Source organism: Eufriesea mexicana, unplaced genomic scaffold (assembly GCF_001483705.2).
Source record: "Eufriesea mexicana isolate 0111107269 unplaced genomic scaffold, ASM148370v2 scaffold3377, whole genome shotgun sequence".
NCBI classification, from domain to species: domain Eukaryota; kingdom Metazoa; phylum Arthropoda; class Insecta; order Hymenoptera; family Apidae; genus Eufriesea; species Eufriesea mexicana.
In genome coordinates, this window is record NW_016911411.1 from 1,039,154 (window position 1) to 1,059,824 (window position 20,671).

The window sequence follows — 20,671 nt, forward strand, 5'->3', positions numbered from 1 at the left end:
TTCCACTCTTCGCTCTCAAATCGTTGAACATACGTCGATTAATATAATACCTAGCGCTGTATGCGTCGATACTGTCCTCTCCCCGAATTCTCATAGTCCTGTGATCCGCACGCACGCACAATATAATTCTTTCTTCCACCTTCGAATATACATCACACTGAGCCGGCTGTGTGCTGTTTTGCGAGTGTGTGTCCATCTATCTTTATTACAATTTTTGTTCGTCTGTTGCATTTTTACTTCTCTCGCTTTTATATTTTTTCGTTACGAATATTAGCGGCCTGGCAGTCCCGTTGGGCCCCAATGCTTTCGTCACGCGTTCCACGAGGATGCGCCGAGGAGGACTCGTCTACGCGGATTCGCGATCGACTCTCGCCACATCGGTCGTGAGCGTTGAAAGTTCGAATTGGGACACTGTCTCGGTTGTCGGGGGTTTCCTCTCGGTCTCGATACGTCTCGACGCGTATTTATGGAACACCTGTGGCGCTCGACGTCCCTCGGTCCTGGCTAGTAACATTTCTGGGTGCACGTGCATTTGCGCACCAGATCGACGTCCTTCGTGTACCGCATCCCGTCGGCGCAGATCAGTCGAACCTGTCGTTCACACATGTTCTAGTGATTATTTATAGTCTACTCAAAATTTATTATCATTATATATAGAATACAAATTGGGAAAGAAGTCAATTGCGAAGCTCTGTTTGGTGATTCGTCAAAAATTGACGAGAGATAAGGCAGAGAGGGTGTCCTTTTAGAAATATTTGGGCGTTGTTTCAAAAAACACGCGTCTCTGATCGACATGAAATTTTGAAAGGGAGGAAGGGGAATATTAAGAAAGGTAATTTTTATTTCATTGAACACGAAGACGAGTATAAAGATGGAATTATGAAAGCGGATTGTTTATGTATACGTCTGACTATGTCAAGGCTTGTACTACTGCCAAGCGAGTAAATAGCAAGATGGTAAATATTTTCTTTAATTAAATCGTACCTTACGCCGTTTCATCTTCCGCGGCAGGCAGCACGAGTTGCCACAACTACCCCAACACTTGGCAAGCTTCACCAGTCGTCGACTCCGACATCCGTTTTCACTGTAATACTCTTTGGTGTGCTCCTTGCGACACGTCGGTGCTGAAACAGAGGCACAATTTAATTGTAATAACACTCCCAATCATCTCGTTTAACTCTTAAATTAAATCTTCCCAAAAATTGTCAAACATTTCTAGATGTCATCATCAAACCAGTTTGCAATCTACTATTGCAAACCTATTTACGTATTATATTATATCATCTAACTCTAGTTATGTCTACGTTATTCAGTATCGATTGAAATTTGAAAAATAATTATTTAGATCGTGGCAAGATTATTTTAGCCATTTTATTGTCTATTCATGCTATGATAGGACCTACGTACCTTTCTCGCAATACCGTCCCTGCCACCCTATGTGACACTGGCACAGGTATCCGTTTCCGATCGGCGATGGCACGCACTGCGAACCCTTCTTGCATTCGTGTCCCGCACAGGGATCGGAAATTATCGTGCCAGGTCCCGTCATAACGATGTCTGCAATAAACGACATGTAAATTAGCCTGTCAACCTTCGTATTCGACGCGATATTTAATATCAATGCGAAATATCTAATAACGCGGCGTTAGGTATTCGGATATAGCGAGAAATATTATATAGAATAGGGTGTTGGATCGTACCGGAATGTTCGTGAGCCATGTTCTCCTCTGGCATCAATTCCTCGTTGCTGCCGTTGCTGCCCATAATTCCTTCCGCTTCCACGACGTCTCGCGCCTCGTCAGCTTCTTCCTCGTTTGACAAGCGTCCGGGAGTTACGCGATGCATCTTTGCCGCGTTGCTGAAGTCTACCAACTTATGATTGATCCACATCTCGGAGATGTAGCCTGATAGACAGGAAACGAAGAATTGTTAGGTCGAAAATAATTATATTAATACATTCTGACGTTTGAGACTTCGATATTTAATTATCCGAGTCCGATAATTAATATTCTACTATATTTTGCGACCTCAATTCTTCTTACTTAGATTTACTATGATAATTATCGAGTGAAAGCGTTTGGTAGGTTCCCTGAAAATTTGGAAATTTTTCGAAATTCTTTGCAATTTCTATCTAAAATTTTCTCGTGCAATTTCATTTACTGTTTACCCTTTTAACCCTTTGACTGCCATGCCGAAATCACACGTGTACGCCACGGGAGTGCACCGCTAGATGCAATATTTGTTCCAATATATTTTTGATGTTCTAACAAAAATTTTTAATCGTTCAATGGGGCACTTTTTATTTCAAAGTATCTTCTAATTGGTGGTTATATTCAAAATGCACTAACTGTCAATTTTCATTCAGTGTAGTTCAATGTAGTTCAAGCAGTTCAAGCGCTCCGGTTACAAGACCACCGTGGTGTCACAGGAGAAACCGCGGCTGGTCATATATGACCAATGTGATAGTCAAAGTGTTAATAGAAAAATGCATAGGAATATAACTTTAATAAGTTAATAGTTTAACGTAGCACACGAGTATATTAAAATTACTATAGTCAAATTTGTAAATATGTAAAACTGGGACTTTTAAAGCTTTATGGGACAATAGAAAATAAATATGCTATTAATAATTTAGAAATAATATTAAAACGGTACAAGATCGGCTTTTCCCAATTATTTAGTTGATTTTCGAGCTCGAGCGGAAACTGACCCTGGAAGCTAGTGATGTTCATCAGGTGAAACTCCATGAGCGCAATGTTGGCGACTTCCGGCGCGACGCCGCCGACGTACATGGACGCGTCGAGTTTCAGGTACTCCTTGGGACCCTCGTTAATAATGCTCCTGGCAGAACCGCGGTCGACCCTCATCGTGAAGTTCTTCTTCACCGCGAGAAGCTCAGCCACGTGAGGTTTTCCATCGGCCACCGTTTCGTAACTGTACATCGTCGAGGTTGGATAGTTACCAACGTCGTACGAGACCCTAATGCGTCCTTTGAACAATTCCACGGCGATATGGTCGCCATTTTGGCCGTCGTAGAGGAGAACCCCGTTTTCCTGCGTGGTCTCAAAGACGATGGTCACGTTCGCTTCTGGCCTCGTGCGTAGCGGCTCCAGCTCGACCAGCGAGCTGTTGTCCACAAAGCTCAAACTCGTCAGGTACTCGCATCGTTTTCCTTTTGTTCAAAGTTTTCCATCAGTTCTATTATTTTGTTATCGAGTCCGGCCAAGAAACAACGTCGGTACTTTTCATATAAAATTTTAAATTTTTATTTTAGAGATAAGACACTTGATGATTGGGAATCCAACGCTATTTATTGGCCAACCTAATATACCATATCTTAGGATTTTATTATTAATGATAGCAAAATTAAATAATTACTTGAATTAAATTTTCTTTGCTTCGATTAAACCTCAAATACCTGAACCCAGATAGTCTGAACCCTTTTAATATTCTAAATTAAATATTATTTATTCATATCTCTAACCTCCAAGTGTTATATGCGATAACATCCCCATAACACAATTTCTCATTTAATTTAATATCTAGAAATATTTTTATCTAGATATAATTCTAGCTTCTATCTAATTTCTATTGCAATTGTTAATATGGTTATCATACCTTTGACACTCTAATTCAAATATTCTATTCTATACTCCTCTTCCCCATAACACTGATTTCTTATTTAATTTAATATCTGAAATTACCCTTATCCAGGTATAATTTTAGCTTTTATCTAATTTCTATTGCGATTGTTAATATGGTTATCATACCTTTGACACTCTAATCTAAATATTCTACTCTATACTCCTCTTCCCCATAACACTGATTTCTTATTTAATTTAATATCTGAAATAACCCTTATTCAGATGTAATTTCAGCTTTTATCTAATTTCTATTGCAATTGTTAATATGGTCATCAAACCTCTCACACTCTAACCCAAATATTCCATTCTAAATTTCCCCATAACACTGATTTCTTATTTAATTTAATATCTGAAATTACCCTTATTCAGATGTAATTTCAGCTTTTACCTAATTTCTATTGCAATCGTTAATGGTTATCATACCTCTCACACTCTAACCCAAATATTCCACTCTAAATTTCCCCATAACACTGATTTCTTATTTAATTTAATATCTGAAATTACCCTTATTCAGATGTAATTTCAGCTTTTACCTAATTTCTATTGCAATCGTTAATGGTTATACCTCTCACACTTTAATCCAAATATTCTACTCTATAATTTCCCAACGACAGTGATTTCTCATTTAATTTAATATCTACAAATACCCTTATCTAGATATAATTTTAGCTTTTATCTAATTTCTAATACCAATTTCAACGGTTATTTTTGCTGAAATTAGAAGGAAGAGAGGGAACTACTGTTTGATAGCAAGAACTCACCGAGAGAATTTTATGGGATGAGAAAATGCGAGGTTTCGTTGGAGTTGATGTTAGAACGATAAAAGTAAAAGTGGGAGGACTTTTATAGGTGTTCTCGTCAGGTTTAAAGTGATGAAACAAGTTACTCACCGGTGAAGCCGGGGTGGCACTGGCAGAGGTAGTCCGCGGCGGAAGCGGGAGCTGGTTGGAAGCATGCACCGTGCTGACAGTCATGGTGTGCACATGGACTAGTCTGTGGATAGAGCATGGCTGTCGAGGGTGTAGCATCGCAGTATTTCCCTGTATATTCCGCCGCGCACTCACACTTGTAATTGTTTATGCCGTCGATGCAAGTAGCACCGTTCTAAAAAAGAGAAAAGAAAAACGTCGAAATATAAATTTCAATATGCAATTCCAAACTTTGGTATCCCATGTACGCCGAGGTTAAAAGCCACGAATGGCGAAGTCTCATTTTCCAAATCGAATTAACAATAGCATTACTATACGTTTTTATTACCGTGGACTTTGGAGGTGGGAAAATTAAATTAAATTTTAATCAGTGGTCCCAGAGAGTTCTACGCGTATGAAATTTTTAATATACCGAAATAAAAGGTTGCAGATAGCAGAGGAACTTCATTTCCTCAGACTAAAACCAAATCCTATTTTTGACATTAGACGATTTATTTAAAATTATATCAAATTTTTAATTTCTGAAAACTATTGTATATTTCCAAGTGGAGTAGGCCATTTTTGATTACGACGTCTCGCCAATCTATTCAGAATCGTACATAATTTAAAATTTGCGAACGTGATTATAGTTTGATCGACTTTTATCAAAATATCCCAATAATTCATTGGAGATAATATTTAATACTAAATTTCCAAAGGCTGCAGTAGATTTCAAAAAAGGATAGATCATTCTTTCAAAAGGTGTATTATAATTAACCATATTATTAATTATTAATTATAATTAACTGTATTATAATTAGGTCAACATATCACACCAGATTACCTCAAATTATACTCAACTCCAAACAGTAATAATAAAATTTCCAGGCAGTACAGTATATGCTACAGGATATTTCAAAAGTCAATACACGTATGACTTATTGTAATTTCTCAAAATTTTCTAATTAATCATGAGAAAATTTCGGAAAAAAGGGAAAAAGGATACGTACCTGGCAAATATGGTCAACACAGTCATCCAGGTTAGTGGAACAATTGAGGCCGGCGAAGCCGATTGGGCATTCGCAGCTATAGTGGGTCCCGTGGTCGACGCACCGGCCCCCGTTCTCGCAGGGGTCGTGCCCTTTTGTGCAAAAGGGTATCTTCTCCTCGCAATACTCGCCCATGAATCCTGGGGCGCAGTCGCATCTGTAGGCCTGTATGAGGTCGACGCAGGTTGCGTTATTCGCGCACTTGTTGTTCTCACAGTCGTCGACGTTGTTCTCGCATCGAAGTCCCTTGTACCCGGGGGCGCAGTCGCAACTGTCACACACGGACTGATCGTCAATCGAGACATTGACCACGTTCTTCGATCGCGGTATATTCGCCAATCTATCGTTTCACACGTAACCCACCTATCGACGAATTTTCCGCGATCCCTCATTCATTATAAACCTCTCAGACGTAAGAGTTAAGAAGAATTTTCATTTTTAAGTTACTTCAAATTTATTAAAAATTAAAAATTCCGAGTCAATTAAATTTTTTGAAATTTTTTATTATTCCAGAGTGCTGTATTTTTGTTTAAATTCGCTGTTATTCTAGAATTATCTATTTTTTAAAATTTAGTATTATTCTGTAATATTAGATTCTTAAAAATTTAGTATTATTTTGGAATGCAGTATTTATTTGAAATTTCCCATTACTTTGGAATTCTCTATTTTTGGGAAATTTGTCATTATCCTGCAATTTTTCATTTTTAAAAATTTAGTATTATTCCATAATTTCGATTAACACAGTAATATTATATAATACTGTGTTTTAAAAAATTTAGTGTTATTCTAAAAAATACAGCAGTGCTGTATTTCTAAAAATTTATTATTATTTTGGAATACAATATTTATTTCAAATTTCCCATTACTTTGGAATTCTGTATTTTTGGGAAGTTTGTTATTATCCTGCAATTTTTCATTTTTAAAAATTTATTATTCCGTAATTTTGATTAACACAGTATTATTATATAATACTGTATTTTTAAAAATTTAGTGTTATTCTGAAAAATACAGCAGTGCTGTATTTTTAAAAATTTGTTATTATTTTGGAATACAATATTTATTTGAAATTTCCTATTATTTTGGAATTCTGTATTTTTCTGGAAATTTGTCATTATCCTGGAATTTTTTATTTTTAAAAATTTAGTAATATTCTGTAGTTTTCATTAACATAGCACTCGCGATATTCGCGGTGTTTATTTCCAGGTATTTTAAAGTGACTTTTTTGAACATTAATATGATAATAAGCTTGGAAGAAAGAACCGCTGAATCGTAATTGCTTCGTCGATAGATCGTTACGTGTAGCTGCTACTCTTCGGGGCTCACGTGCAGAGGTCCCGTTTTATTTATTCATACAACAGTGCACGCTTTTTGTACGTGCAATTTACTGCTACTGAAACTACATTTCATACTCTACTTATACGTTAAACAGCGCTTTTACAATGCAAATACGTTTCCCCGTGTATTTTTCAGGAAATACATCGCGGCGCGATATTAGGTCCTTCGTTAGCATGTTCGTAAATTTGAAGAAAAAACAAAAGGAAAATGCGCCAGATGGATTCGTAATCGTTGCTTTACACTACTAAACAGCGAATGTACTTTCGTCAAATTGCGCCTGTACTCGATGATACGAGTGTCGATTCCTCTTTCGAGATCGATGCAGTATGCTACAGTGGGTACTCAAAGCTACCGTTTTTCACCAAATACATCTGTACTTCACGTGCACGTCTACTCAATTTCTGACCAAAACTACTGCCTTCCGTGCGAGGAAGGGCCAAAAAGAAATCGATCGAGCTACAGCAAATGCACAGGTTCGAACTCGTGATTGTGTGTATCTGCAGCAGGACTCTAATCCAACCACTATTTTCTTTCTCTCCAATTTCATACAACAAATTATATCAGGTCTACCGGAAAGTTTTGTCACCTGAAGTCTTGTCGAATTCGCTATACTTTCCAGACTTAATACCTAATTCGATTACCATCTGTTTCTTTCGCTCCAAAATTTTTTGAAGCGACAAAGTTTGGAAAATGAAGCAGATGCGAAGCAAACACTGCTCGAATTCTTTACTCTAAAAGTTAGGCCTTCCGAGAAAATGGAATTCACAAATTTCCATCATCCTAGAAAGTGGTCATAAGTAACGATGAAAATGATATTGTTAGATAAATATAAATAAATTTGTTGAAAATGTATTATTTTCTTTTACTTCAAAAACGGACAGAACTTTTCGGTAGACCTAATATAATATATTTAATCCTATACCAACTATCGAATTAAGTAAAAATACTATTTAAAAATACACTTAAGTACCAATCTTTATATTAAAAACTATATTCCAAATTAAATATTCAAATTAAAAAATCTTTTCTCATATTAACTCCTCTTTATACATATTTCACGAGTTTCCATATGAATTTCTGCTCTATAGAACTAAAAGGTTTACATTGTAAGTTAATACAATTAACCACTAGAGGTGGCAAGACATTCACGGACTCGTGTGCCAGAACGGTGCAGTGTTTCTGTAACGATTGCCTAACGACGTGTGTACCACGTGGTTGGCGATTCTGTGACAAAAGCGTTACGACGTGCGTGACACGTCTCTCCGGCGCAAGTGGTTAAAATTGAAATTGAAATTGAGATTAAAAAGGAAATTAAAAATAAATAGGTTTCAAGTAAAATTACAATGGAATGCTACGTGTACATAGAAAGGAAAGGGTGGATTAGAGTCCGTCGCAGACAATTCTACGGGCACCACTGAACGAGCACATAGAAATCAGACCCGAACGAGCTTGGGCTAAAAATTCACTACGATTTAGTCGGCACGTTTGATACCTGAATCTTCCTTCTTCCAATACTTTACAAGCTCCGGAGTTCCGGCAAGGATTTCCATAGCACGCGTCAATTTTATGTTCACACCGGTCCCCATGATATCCTGGCGCGCACTTGCAACGGAACTTCCGGTCCGGGAGCGTCTCGCAAAATCCTCCGTTCTGGCATGGCGAGGTGTAGCACAGGTCGCACTTGGCCAGGACTTCGGCTGGCTGTTGCTTGGCTGCGCGGAAGAAAGGTCTACGATTAATGAGCAATTTTAGTACCCCATTGTGACAACGGGCCAAAAAACCATGAACTAAACAGACTGCGTCAGAGGCCAGTGAGAAATCAAAAACATCTGTAGAACGTTTGGCGATCGTGGAGCAACAGCGGCCAGCAGATCCATGCATCTTCCGAATTTTCCGTCAGGTTTCCAAAATTAGGGGCGAATTTCTCGAAATATCGGAACCTCGAAACGTCTCGGAATTTCAGGCCTCGAGTCTTGCCAATATTCCTACACCTTTTTGCGTTTCGAAATTTTAGAAACTGAGGTAAAAGGAAATACAAAATGATCGAATACAGTTGCACGTGTTTGATAAAAACGTGTTCCTTTTGTTTAATTATGGACGATAATCGGTGCAAAAGTTTTGGATTATAAATCCAGAAACGTCCAAAAAAGGATCCAATTGAAAACCAAATCGGAACTCGAGTTTCGAAATTATTCGAGACCTTACGAAGTTTCAAATTCTGCTCTCAAGACTCCAATCCACCCCGAATTTAACTGAGAACCCTTAAAATCGAGTGTCCTCTTCGCAAATACCAATCTTACTATTAGACCTAACCTAACCTAGCAGTAACTCAATTTCGACGGTCAATATTATGAAAAACCAGTTCAGAGTAGAATTTCTGTACCGAAACTCGAATACCAGAACACTTGTACCGTGATTCCAGTGATCTGCGTATACCTGACCCAGATATCCATCTTTCCAGGTGCATAAGACATCGCTAACTCGAGATCTGGTCGAGTGGATTTCCCGGCAACCCGACCAGCACAGCTGGCCACTCTCGCCACGATCGCGATATCTGTCGAGGAAATACATACTTTCGCATTGGAATGCGGCCGCAGGTGTCGTCAGCAACAGCTTGTCCCTCATAGCTGGAGGCTCCATGCATCTCGCGATGCCTGCCTCCACGTAATCCGTCTTCACCCATTCGGCCAGCCAGCCCATGCTGCAGTCGCAGTACAACGGGTTGGACCCCAGAGCGCTATAAACACAGGTTACTGAATTATCGACGGAGGGCGAGCAGTGAGTTCGTCGCGCTGCCGGTAGAGGGATACTCACAGATGGGTTATAGATTGAAGATCCTCGAACGCGCCCTCGGGGATCACCGATATGTCGTTGCCGTGCAGAGACCTGCAATCCGGGAATTTAAATGATCGTTCATTGTAGCTGAAGGATTCGTGTTCTGTCAAATTGATTTTGCGACAACGATGCGGAACTGATAACGGCGTCACGTTAATTTTGTATTGGATTGAAGGTGGGGTTCTTAACGGGGTTTATTTTCAATTGGAAATCTGCCCTTAGCCAGTTTGGATTGAAAATAAGTCTGTATTAATTGTTTATAACGCAGGCTTGTTTGCAATGTTACTTGAAGATTGAATTTGCTCCTAGTTATTTTGTATTGGAAATAATTTTATGTAAATTATGTACAGTATATAGTTACAAGAGTTAGCTTGGATTGTAAATTTGGGTTTAATTCTCTGTCCAGTTTATAGTAAGGAGTCGATATAGGTTGCAAAATAATTATCTTCTTATTTATCGATATTCTCAACATTCATTTCTGTATATTTCAAGTAACTGTAAAAATTAAAAAATCAGTTGCTTTTATTAATTTGACAGTTTGTCTACTGGTTAGAAAAATTTGGATAATTTCTACTACTGTCGTAGAATTAATTTAGTATTATATTTTTTATTATTTTAATAGCAAATTTGTTTCTACTAATATTCGTCAAGTGTCGATATAAACGTAACAGGGACTTGCAGTACCATCGTTAAAATTTCGCCAATTATCACTGTCACTAAGTGTCATTAACATCATTAACAAGAATCTGCACTTGGAATTATCGCTCGCTGATGTAATACGATAAATCGAATCCTTGGAAATGTTAATTCCGAATAAATTTGTAATATCCGGCCCGATAAACCTGTTCATAACTTTATGAGCACGCAAAAACGATTTAACGAACTAATTATAATAATTACGGCCATAAAGAACGCTCGGTCCTCAAATTGTCCTCATCAAGGAATTAATAACGCAATCAGAATAAACGTATGACGATAAATCAGCGACAATTGTGATCGATAAAACGGCACGCTCTCGACCGTTAATTTAACAGAGATCGTTTCTCCAAACATCGCCGCTTTTATTTATTCCATTATCGAACCTTAATGTATGCCCCATTATCAATTGTTTTTCACCCCATCTGCGCTCGCATTCGCGGGCAACCAAAGAGGACTGGGAACACTCGTGTTTCCAGAAACGGTCCCCCTTGTGCGAGAAAAATGGCACCTGGCCGCTATGTTCGCGATTTCGTCCCTTTTATGGCGTTATTTCCAGCAATTCTTTCTCCATGAAATTCATGGAACGCACTCGACGCGCGAAACGACGTATAAATCAGCGTATTGTTCGAGAAATGAAATTATGCAATTTCAAACTCACATTATCCGCAGAGATTTCAAGCCGGCCAGAGCGTTGCGTTCGATACACTGCAGCTTATTGTAGCTGATTATTCTGGAAAAACAAAGATAACGCACATTAGATCTTCGTGGTGTCGTGGTAATAATGAAAAAATTTGTTGGTAGGTCAAAGGTCAAGAAGGTTACACATCGGATGGAGTACCGATAGCTACAGGGCCAATATTATCAATGAAATCCTGAGATTCGAAGACACTTGTGATAACATCGAGTAAATCTTCGTAACATCTTGGTACAAATAAAAATTCACGAAAAAGAGGAGAAATGGTAACACTGGAGGAGGTGAGTATCACTAAATAATTAATAAATTCTTTTAATTATTAATATTTTCACGGTTATTAATAAAATCGTGAAAATTAGAAATGTCATAGTTGAAATCGATGCAATCTTCGTAATACCACGTTAAAAATAAAGAATTCGCGAATAAGGCAAGAAATGGTCACACAGAATGAAGTGTCTCTCATTAAAATGGTAATTTCTCACGGCAACTAATAAAATCGTGAAAATTAGAAATATCATAGTAGAAATCGATGCAATTTTCGTAATGCCACGTTAAAAATAAAGAATTCGCAAATAGGACAAGAAATGGTCACACAGAATGAGGTGTCTCTCATTAAAATGGTAATTTTTCACGGCCACTAATAAAATCGTGAAAATTAGGGATATCATAGTAGAAATCGATGTAACCTTCGTAATGTCACGTTAAAAATAAAAAATTCGCGAATAAGGCAAGAAATGGTCACACAGAATGAGGTGTCTCTCATTAAAATGGTAATTTCTCACGGCCACTAATAAAATCGTGAAAATTAGAAATATCATAGTTGAAATCGATGCAATCTTCGTAATACCACGTTAAAAATAAAGAATTCGCAAATAGGGCAACAAATGGTCACACAGAATGAGGTGTCTCTCATTAAAATGGTAATTTCTCACGGCCACTAATAAAATCGTGAAAATTAGGAATATCATAGTTGAAATCGATGCAATCTTCGTAATACCACGTTAAAAATAAAGAATTCGCAAATAGGGCAACAAATGGTCACACAGAATGAGGTGTCTCTCATTAAAATGGTAATTTCTCACGGCCACTAATAAAATCGTGAAAATTAGGAATGTCATAGTTGAAATCGATGCAATCTTCGTAATACCACGTTAAAAATAAAAAATTCGCGAATAAGGCAAGAAATGGTCACACAGAATGAGGTGTCTCCCATTAAAATGGTAATTTTTCACGGCCACTAATAAAATCGTGAAAATTAGAAATGTCATAGTAAAAATCGATGCAATCTTCGTAATGTCACATTAAAAATAAAAAAAAAAAAAAGAAAATGGTCCCGCTGAAAGAGTTACATCCTAGTCATGTACTTACAGGTGTGAGAGCTTGGTGAGGTTCCTGAAGGTGTCGTTCGACAGCATACCGATCTGATTGTTGCTCAGGTCCCTGAAAGGCAAAGGAAGAGACGGTGTTAGGTGTTTCCTCTATAGTCATGGACCAAACGTTACGAGGTCGCACGTGAGTTTTATTTACAGTCTAGCGAGGATCTTCAGGTGGCTCAGCCTCTCCGGTTGGATCGTCTTGATGTCGTTCTCGTTCAAATACAGCTCGGTGGTTTCCGGCGGAATCCCACGTGGAATCTCCGTAAGCTGAGACCTCGAACACCTCACCACTGACTCGGCGCAATTACATTGGGGTGGACAGTAATCGTCTCCTAGGCAACCCATGCTGTCGTCTGTGGTTCGTAAAGTAGACGATGGATCGTTAATCTCGGGATCAATCCGGGTAATCAAAGGATCTTGATCGTGGCAAGAAACCTTCTAACTGGCTTCATAGAAACGAGCTGTTACTCTCACAGACTGTGTCCATCATTGATCAAAGTGATTCATAAGAATACATTTTTCAACGGATTTCCTGATATATCTACAGTCATCCTTGAGTTACCATTAAGTAGTTATTAATTCTTTGCGCTCGAGAGTCCTTTGAGCCCTCCAGTCTCCATTTGATAAAATTTCGAAGCTCGATATTCATTAATATGTCACATTTCAGATAGTGTGCGAGGTATCGAAATCAAATAATTCTAAGTGTTAATTATCACGTGACTTCTTATTCACTACTCAGAAAAATATCGTCAGCCTTGTAACAGAAAATCTTTGAACTACTACTCTTCCTTAGCCAAAACACCGTCGAGTGCAAAGGGTTAAATTAAGAATTTCTATTACAATAATATCAGTTTCGCGATGCAATGGATCTTTGATATTTCAAAATTCGAAATTAATTAAATAATAGAATATTTTATATTTGACTGTACTTGGATCAGTGAATTATCGGATTTCGAAATTACTCTAGTGCTTGCGTGCTTTATATTAATTTGACGATATAAAACGACTCTAGTTACACGCAGGATAAATAAGTGTCGATGTAGATTACACTCTGGATGAGTTATGATCGCATACTGATTGGTATATTTTTTCGAGTCTATTAACCCGTCAGCTGCGAATGACAAATTAACTCGTCACTTTGATTAACGATGTTTGTCCGGAATTCATTCTCACAATGATTCTTCGCTTTCTAATATTCATATTTCTCGCTTCGTTACGCCTGAATTTATCTACATACGCACGCTAGAAGAAGTTGCAAACCAAAGCAACGACATATAAATTCTTCTGACTAGATACATGCATCGAAATTCAAAGTATCCTACCAAAGTTCCTATTTCAATATTTATATATCGTATTAATTTTAACGAATATTAACTAATTTTTAACCCTTTGCACTCGAGAGGTGAGCTTCAGTCACCGTTTCATAAAATTTGGAAGATCGATATTAATTAATATATCAAATTTAATGTAATAATTCTACAATTCTGTTATTATATAATTCTTTATCTACTGCTGAAAAAAGTATCGTCAGTTTTTTAGTAGACAATCTTTGAATTTCTACTCTTCTTTAACCAAAAAATCGTCGAGTGCAAAGGGTTAATTTATAAACGACACCTAAAAATTCTTAAACAATTGTCATTCATATTTCTTATTTTTCGAACTATATATTCGAATGAAAATCGTCTCAACTAAATTTGATTCTTTCCAAAAACTGTGTTATAATTACGACTGTAGAAAATTCTCGAAAATGAACGAGTTACACGATTAAATTAAACACGCGTTAGCCACATTTGTGGGGACAGAAAATCGCCTAACTTTTCCCTGAATATTATTTAAAAAATACTTTACGAATACTCGAGACACGGGAGGGAAAGTTCGGAAAGGGTTATTAATACGAGTGATCGTACTGTTGCATTTGAACTCGTGATGAGGGATGTTTTTGATGACAACGTCCTTCAATCGTGGCGGATCGTGACAGCGTCCCACAACGCCAGATATGTCGCGTTTCCTCAGCCATCCGGCGAACCACGCGAGATGACAATTACACGACAAAGGATTGCCTTGCATGATGCTGAAAATGTAAAGCAATTTATTAGACTGCCATTAATTATGCGCACGGAAGCACGAAGTATATTCTGGCACGCGCAGGGCCGCGACAGCGAAGGGCAAAACGCGGTGAAAACGCGTACAGACAGAGTAATAATTAATGAATCCATATCGTTGTCTCATTAATATTGATGAACCGTAATTCGCGTAATCGTTCTATAATACTAATCCGATTAAATATTCACGCTGTAATATGGCAAGTGCACACCCACGCTCGCGATAGTTAAAACGTTCCCGGATCGTTATTGATCCTCCTATTTCACTTCGCAGCGAGCAAATCTTCGTTTCCTGTTTCTCTGTGGTTAAATGATCGTCTTTCGAAGGCCATTACGGATTCCATAGTAACTTCGTTTCACAATCTCGAACGGTGGTAAAACATATGTAAAACGAGAAGCGTTCGGGTAATAATAAGCAGTGGTAAATTGAAATGGAAACAAGCAAATATTTAATAAGAAAAGTGTAAAATCCTTCCAATTAAAGTTAACTCGAAATAAGTTACAATTATTAAAAAATAAAAAGAATTCAAGAATAAATTTATTTATTTTCTACATCACGTTATGTTTATGAATATTTGATTTATCTGTGTGAGTGTGAGTGTGGTTAAATGAACGAGACTCCTTTCTTTATAACTGTGTAATCTATGGCTTAATTATAATAGGTGCGAGCGCCATCTAGCGTGAACGATGTTTAGGCAAATTTTTAGAAGAATGTGTCGGAATAAAATAGAATTATTACCATAGAATTATTATATTTGGAAGAAAGTGTTAGAAAATGTGAATCGATTTATTAGTTGAATAGTATATTATTTTTGGGTTTATTATTTAGATAATTTATTGTTAAATGTATTATCTGTTTGTCGTTAATAATAGTGAAAGATATTCCTGTGAAAGATAATTGTACCCAGAATGTAATGGTGAAGTTGTAGATGAAAGATTCATGTCAATGGATAATCGCGAAATTATTATTGACAGTGGTTATGTTCTCTGATAAGATTAAAGGAGAATTCGCGTGGGATGAAATTTCAGCTATTCAGCTTTCCAAAGTTAATAACGAACATTGTTACCATTATTAGACTCGGTTAATTTGTTTCGCGTTACATCGAAACCGTGTTAAGCGAAATCTAGATCCAATACAAATGAACAATATATTCGTGTTATATGACCGTTGAGGAAATTTGCGAAATTTTGTTAAACATATTAAATATCCGGGATTATACTATGGGATCATATTATGGGGATTATATTATTAAATTATGAGTTCTATTGCATATATGGGAACTGTGTTGTAACTGCAATTTCTGCAGTATGTTATATTGAAACAGTGTTTTTAACCATAACTCTTTTAATTAAAATAATTAAAAATTCGTTGATATAATAATTCCTAATTGCTAGGAATACTCGAAATTTATACTTGAACATAGCACGTACGGATGGTAATAATTAAGAGTGTACAACAAAAATAATTAGTACGTATAATTACGTTTTTATCGCAATATGTTACTTTAATAATTCTACTATTAAAAAAATAAAGACAATTCTTTTAATGTATTATTTTCCATGATAATTTAATGGGAATTTCATAAAAATTAAAATATAAGATAGTTAATTCTTTCAAAATGTCATCAATGTTCATAATTATAATTATTTGCGTTTTTGAGTAACTATAATTGATCATCAAAGTTCAAAACATGCGTAAATTATAAAATTTGTTAATTAATAACAAGTTAATATTGTTAATAACAAATTATTCGCAACGCAAATTTATAATAAAAAGTGAAAAATTAATAAATTAGTGGTTATTACTTGAATTTATAATGTACTAGTGTTAAAATTCGCAAGAAGTTTATAAATTATTACACCGATTGTTAATAATAAATTAATATTGTTAATAACAAATTGTTCACAACGTATATTTATAATAAAAGTGAAAAAATTTATAAATTATTGGCTATAACAGCGGAAAAATAACAATTAATGGAATCGGTAAAGTTCGGAGATCTCCGTTGATCTTCGGCCGATCGGCGGCTATATAAGGAGGGCCGCTCGGCTGCTCGGGCCATTTGTCGGTTCGGCTTCGGAAGACATTTGTCGGTTCGACTTCGGAAGAGTCACATCTAAATTTTTAAGTGCGCGTAAGGGGTGGGGGTTCGAAATAAGGTTGGGGCTGGCTACCCCACCCTTACCTCACCCCATTTACTAATTATTTTTGTTTTATTTTCAGGAATTAATTTTTTTTTTATTTACAGGTTTAATAATTTTTTCCATTTTCAGATTTTAATAATTTTTTATCTTTTCAGATTTTATTTTCTCGTTTCCATTTATTTTTATTTAAGCATTCGAATATTTCGTATAATATTCGAATGCTTCGTCGTTGGTTTTTTCGTTTATCATCGTTGGGTTGTTTAGATCTCATCGTGGGGTTTTGCATAGGTTCCTTTTCAGGTCTTAATTATTTTCCTTTTTTCAGATTTCATTTATTCCTTTCTATTTATTTATATTTGAAAATTCGAATATTTCGGATAATATTCGAATGTTTCGTCGTTGGTTCGTTTCTGTCTCATCGTTGGGTTGTTCCTTCCACTTGGTTAACCTTCATGGTTTCTATTCGTTCGTTTTCATTCCTCGTACTAATCCGTTTCCTTTCAGGTTTATATTAACAATAATACATTCTGTTTTAGCTTTTAGGTTCCTCAAGATTCTCTTGTTTCCTCCAGATTTCGCACGCGGCATGCGTGCGTTTAGACTTAAGTAGTTATAAGTAGTAAGATAGATACCTAGTCTAAGTTTCATGTGCGTGCTGTCTATACGAAGGTAAGCTACCTAACTTGGAGCGAATGTATACCTCTAATATTCTTCCTCTTTTATCCCCCTCGTTTATCAAATAGAACATAATTGTTCTCGCGATAATCGCGATCGTTCTTAAGTATCGACTAGCCTGAACGACGTGCTCCCTTGTACTCGACAACTTTATGTCTCATAAGTCATCCTCACGACTCGTCTCCGACACTCATTTCCAGCCACTGTCAATCTCGTCAAGCATCGAGTTCCAGGGTGGCCCCTGAGTCACTGTTTCTACTGGACTTGATGCGGGGGTCCAGCTGCCCCGGTCGCGTACGCGACTGGGGTTCGGGTACGCAGTTGGACGGACATAGTGTCTACGGTTAGACCACAGGGATGATTAAGTTCTACCCCGTGTGGCTGGGATGCGAAGTGTCTGTCTGGCTTGCAATGCCCCGCCGGACCCTTGTATCGACTCTGGGGTTTCGGTGGTTCGGGGACTATCCTTGGTCCACGTGTAAGTCTTGACGAGAACGACAGTGACTGGACTTGAGCTAGGCCCGATCGGGAGGGTGCCGAGGCATGAAGTTATCTCTGTACATGGGAGTACATCGCCTAGGCTAGTCGGTCTTTCGAATAATCGCGAACTCGTTCGGGCGCGTCGCGATTTTCTATTTGCTCGCGTGTTTGATATTTCATTCCCTATTTTTATGGGAACTTGAGAATATCTTAGCGTTGCGACAGTAGAGTTTTAGTATACCGAATCGAAGTTCCCTTTGTAAGACACGATATTTAATAAAGTGTCAGTAGAGTTACTTTAACTTCTTTCGCTCCAAGTTAGATTAGAGTGCCTTTGACATAGACAGCACCAGTAGGTTGCGCCACTAGGGCGCATGTCGGGTCTCGATGCGTAGCCACCTCCTCGTGGTGAGACCTGGTAATTGGTATTGTTTCCCAAAGAATTACTTTGGGAACGATACCAAGCTAAGAGCTATGCATCAAAGTTGAAATATTAGTTATAGACTAGTTGTAAGCTAGTTATAAGTTAGTAATTATTTAGTTATAAGTTAATTATAAGTTAATCATTAATTAGTTGTAAGTTAATTATAAGTTAGTCATTAATAAGTTATAAGTTAGTTATAAATTATATATAAGTCAGCAATGATTTAGTAATAAGTTTAAGATGTGTCCTATCTCTTGTAAATATTCAAAGTTCCCTTTAGAATTTTGAAAAATAAGAGTAGGCGATATTTGTTGAAGTAATATATAAATAAAGATGAATTAAGGTAAGTAAGGTAAGTAAAATAATATTAGACGTAAGCTAGTTGTAAGTTAGTTATAAGTTAGTCATTATTTAGTTATAAGTTAATTAAAAATTACTCATTAATTTGTCAAAGTTCATTATAAATTCATCATTAATTAGTAATAAGTTAATTACAAGTTAGTCATTAATTAGCTATGAGTTAATTATGAGTTACTCATTAATTAGTTAAAGTTAATTATAAATTCATCATTAATTAGTAATAAGTTAATTATAAGTTACTCATTAATTAGTTATAAGTTAAATATATATTATATATAAGTCAGCAATGATTTAATAATAAGTTTAAGATATTTCCTATCTCTTGTAAATTTTTAAAGCTCCTTTTGGAACTTTGAAAAATAAGAGTGGGCAATATCTGTTGAAGAAATATGCAAATTAAGACGAATTAAGGTAAGTAAGGTAAGTATAATAACAAATATTTGCAACAATGAGAAGACTATGTATTTTGTGTAATATTCGCGTAAAGACTGCAAAATTTCATTCTCTAGAATACTTAAAATATGACGTCATCTTTTGGTATTTATCCGACGATCGACCTCCTGTCATGTTATGTTATCCTAATACAAAACTGCAAAATCGGTCTAAAATTTTACGCCGAGGCCGCGAAGGTATTGCCAAGAAATTCTTGGAAATGACGTCATTTCTTGGAATTTAGTCGATGATCGACCTCCTGTCATGTTATGTTATCCTGATACAAAATCGTCAAATCGGTGTAAAATTTTACGGCTAGACCGCAAAAGTATTGTCGGCTCAATTCTTGGAAATGACGTCATTTCTTGGAATCGGTCGACGAACGACCTCCTTTCATGTTATGTTATCCTAATACGAAATCGCGAAATCGGCCAGAAATTTTACGCCGAGACCGCAAAACTATTGTCCAAAATAATTCATGGAAATGACGTCATTTCTTGGAATCGATCGTCGAGAGACCTCCTTTCATGTTATGTTATCCTGATACAAAATCGCCAAATTGGCCAAAAGTTTCTCGCCGAGGCGGCAGAAGGAAATTCTTGGAAATGACGTAATTTCTGGGAATCGATCGTCGAGCGACCTCCTTTCATGTTATGTTATCCTGATACAAAACCACCGAATTCGCCAAAAGTTTTTCGCCGAAGCGGCAGAAGGAAATTCTTGGAAATGACGTAATTTCTAGGAATCGATCGTCGAGCGACCTCCTTTCATGTTATGTTATCCTGATACAAAATCGCCAAATTGGCCAAAAATTTCTCGCCGAGTCGGCAGAAGGAAATTCTTGGAAATGACGTCATTTCTTGGAACTCCGTCGGTATCGACCTCTTCCCCTGTTATGTGTTCCTAATTCAAAATTCTAGAAACCTCGTTCAGCGCCATCTATGATTTTGAACTGGAAGCTTGTGTTGCAGTCAAAAATCATAGATGGCGCCAAGCGGATAACAAGCTTCGGGTCCAAAATCATAGATGGCACTGAACGTCATTTCTTTGAATTCACTCACGGATTCGTTTTCACGGAAAGCAAACTCAACAGGAATTACCCACTGAGTACGACAAATAAAAATTCGATCGCTGTAATTCAATAGCAATTTCGTGAAAATTCATCCACTGGATCGTTAATTCTTTCAAAAGCCGCTTCGTTCCGATTATCTAAATAATCCCGGAATTGGGGAAAAAGAAATCAGAAAATTCCAACTCTTTCAACATCGTCTTCAATAATATCGTAATCCAACGGCAATTTCATACAAATTAATCCGCTGGATAATCAATCCTCCTAAAGGAAATTCCGTTTTGATTGCTTCGATAATTCCACTATCAGAGGGAGGGGAGGAAAAAAAGGAGAAAAATTGGAAAATCTCTTAACATTAGCTGGAATATTAATCCAACGCTAATTCTCGCGAAAATTAATCCGCTGGAGCGTGTCGGATATTCGAGAACGGGGGGGGGGGGGGGG

The 20,671-nt window shown here is 37.0% G+C and overlaps 1 protein-coding gene across 1 annotated transcript in view; it reads right to left on the bottom strand.

The window, feature by feature from the left end:
* Window positions 1-20,671, bottom strand: part of sli (slit guidance ligand) — a 50,590-nt gene continuing 29,919 nt past the window's right edge. The window contains exons 17-30 of the mRNA XM_017904791.1: window positions 14,448-14,611; window positions 12,692-12,893; window positions 12,533-12,604; window positions 11,129-11,200; window positions 9,751-9,822; window positions 9,510-9,673; window positions 8,429-8,648; window positions 5,563-5,872; window positions 4,535-4,748; window positions 2,711-3,172; window positions 1,701-1,904; window positions 1,408-1,557; window positions 985-1,124; window positions 1-591 (exon numbers count right to left, since the gene is read on the bottom strand). Of these exons, the coding sequence (XP_017760280.1) occupies window positions 505-591; window positions 985-1,124; window positions 1,408-1,557; window positions 1,701-1,904; window positions 2,711-3,172; window positions 4,535-4,748; window positions 5,563-5,872; window positions 8,429-8,648; window positions 9,510-9,673; window positions 9,751-9,822; window positions 11,129-11,200; window positions 12,533-12,604; window positions 12,692-12,893; window positions 14,448-14,611 (2,533 nt within the window). The 3' untranslated portion in view covers window positions 1-504. The remainder of the gene's footprint in view (window positions 592-984; window positions 1,125-1,407; window positions 1,558-1,700; window positions 1,905-2,710; window positions 3,173-4,534; window positions 4,749-5,562; window positions 5,873-8,428; window positions 8,649-9,509; window positions 9,674-9,750; window positions 9,823-11,128; window positions 11,201-12,532; window positions 12,605-12,691; window positions 12,894-14,447; window positions 14,612-20,671) is intronic.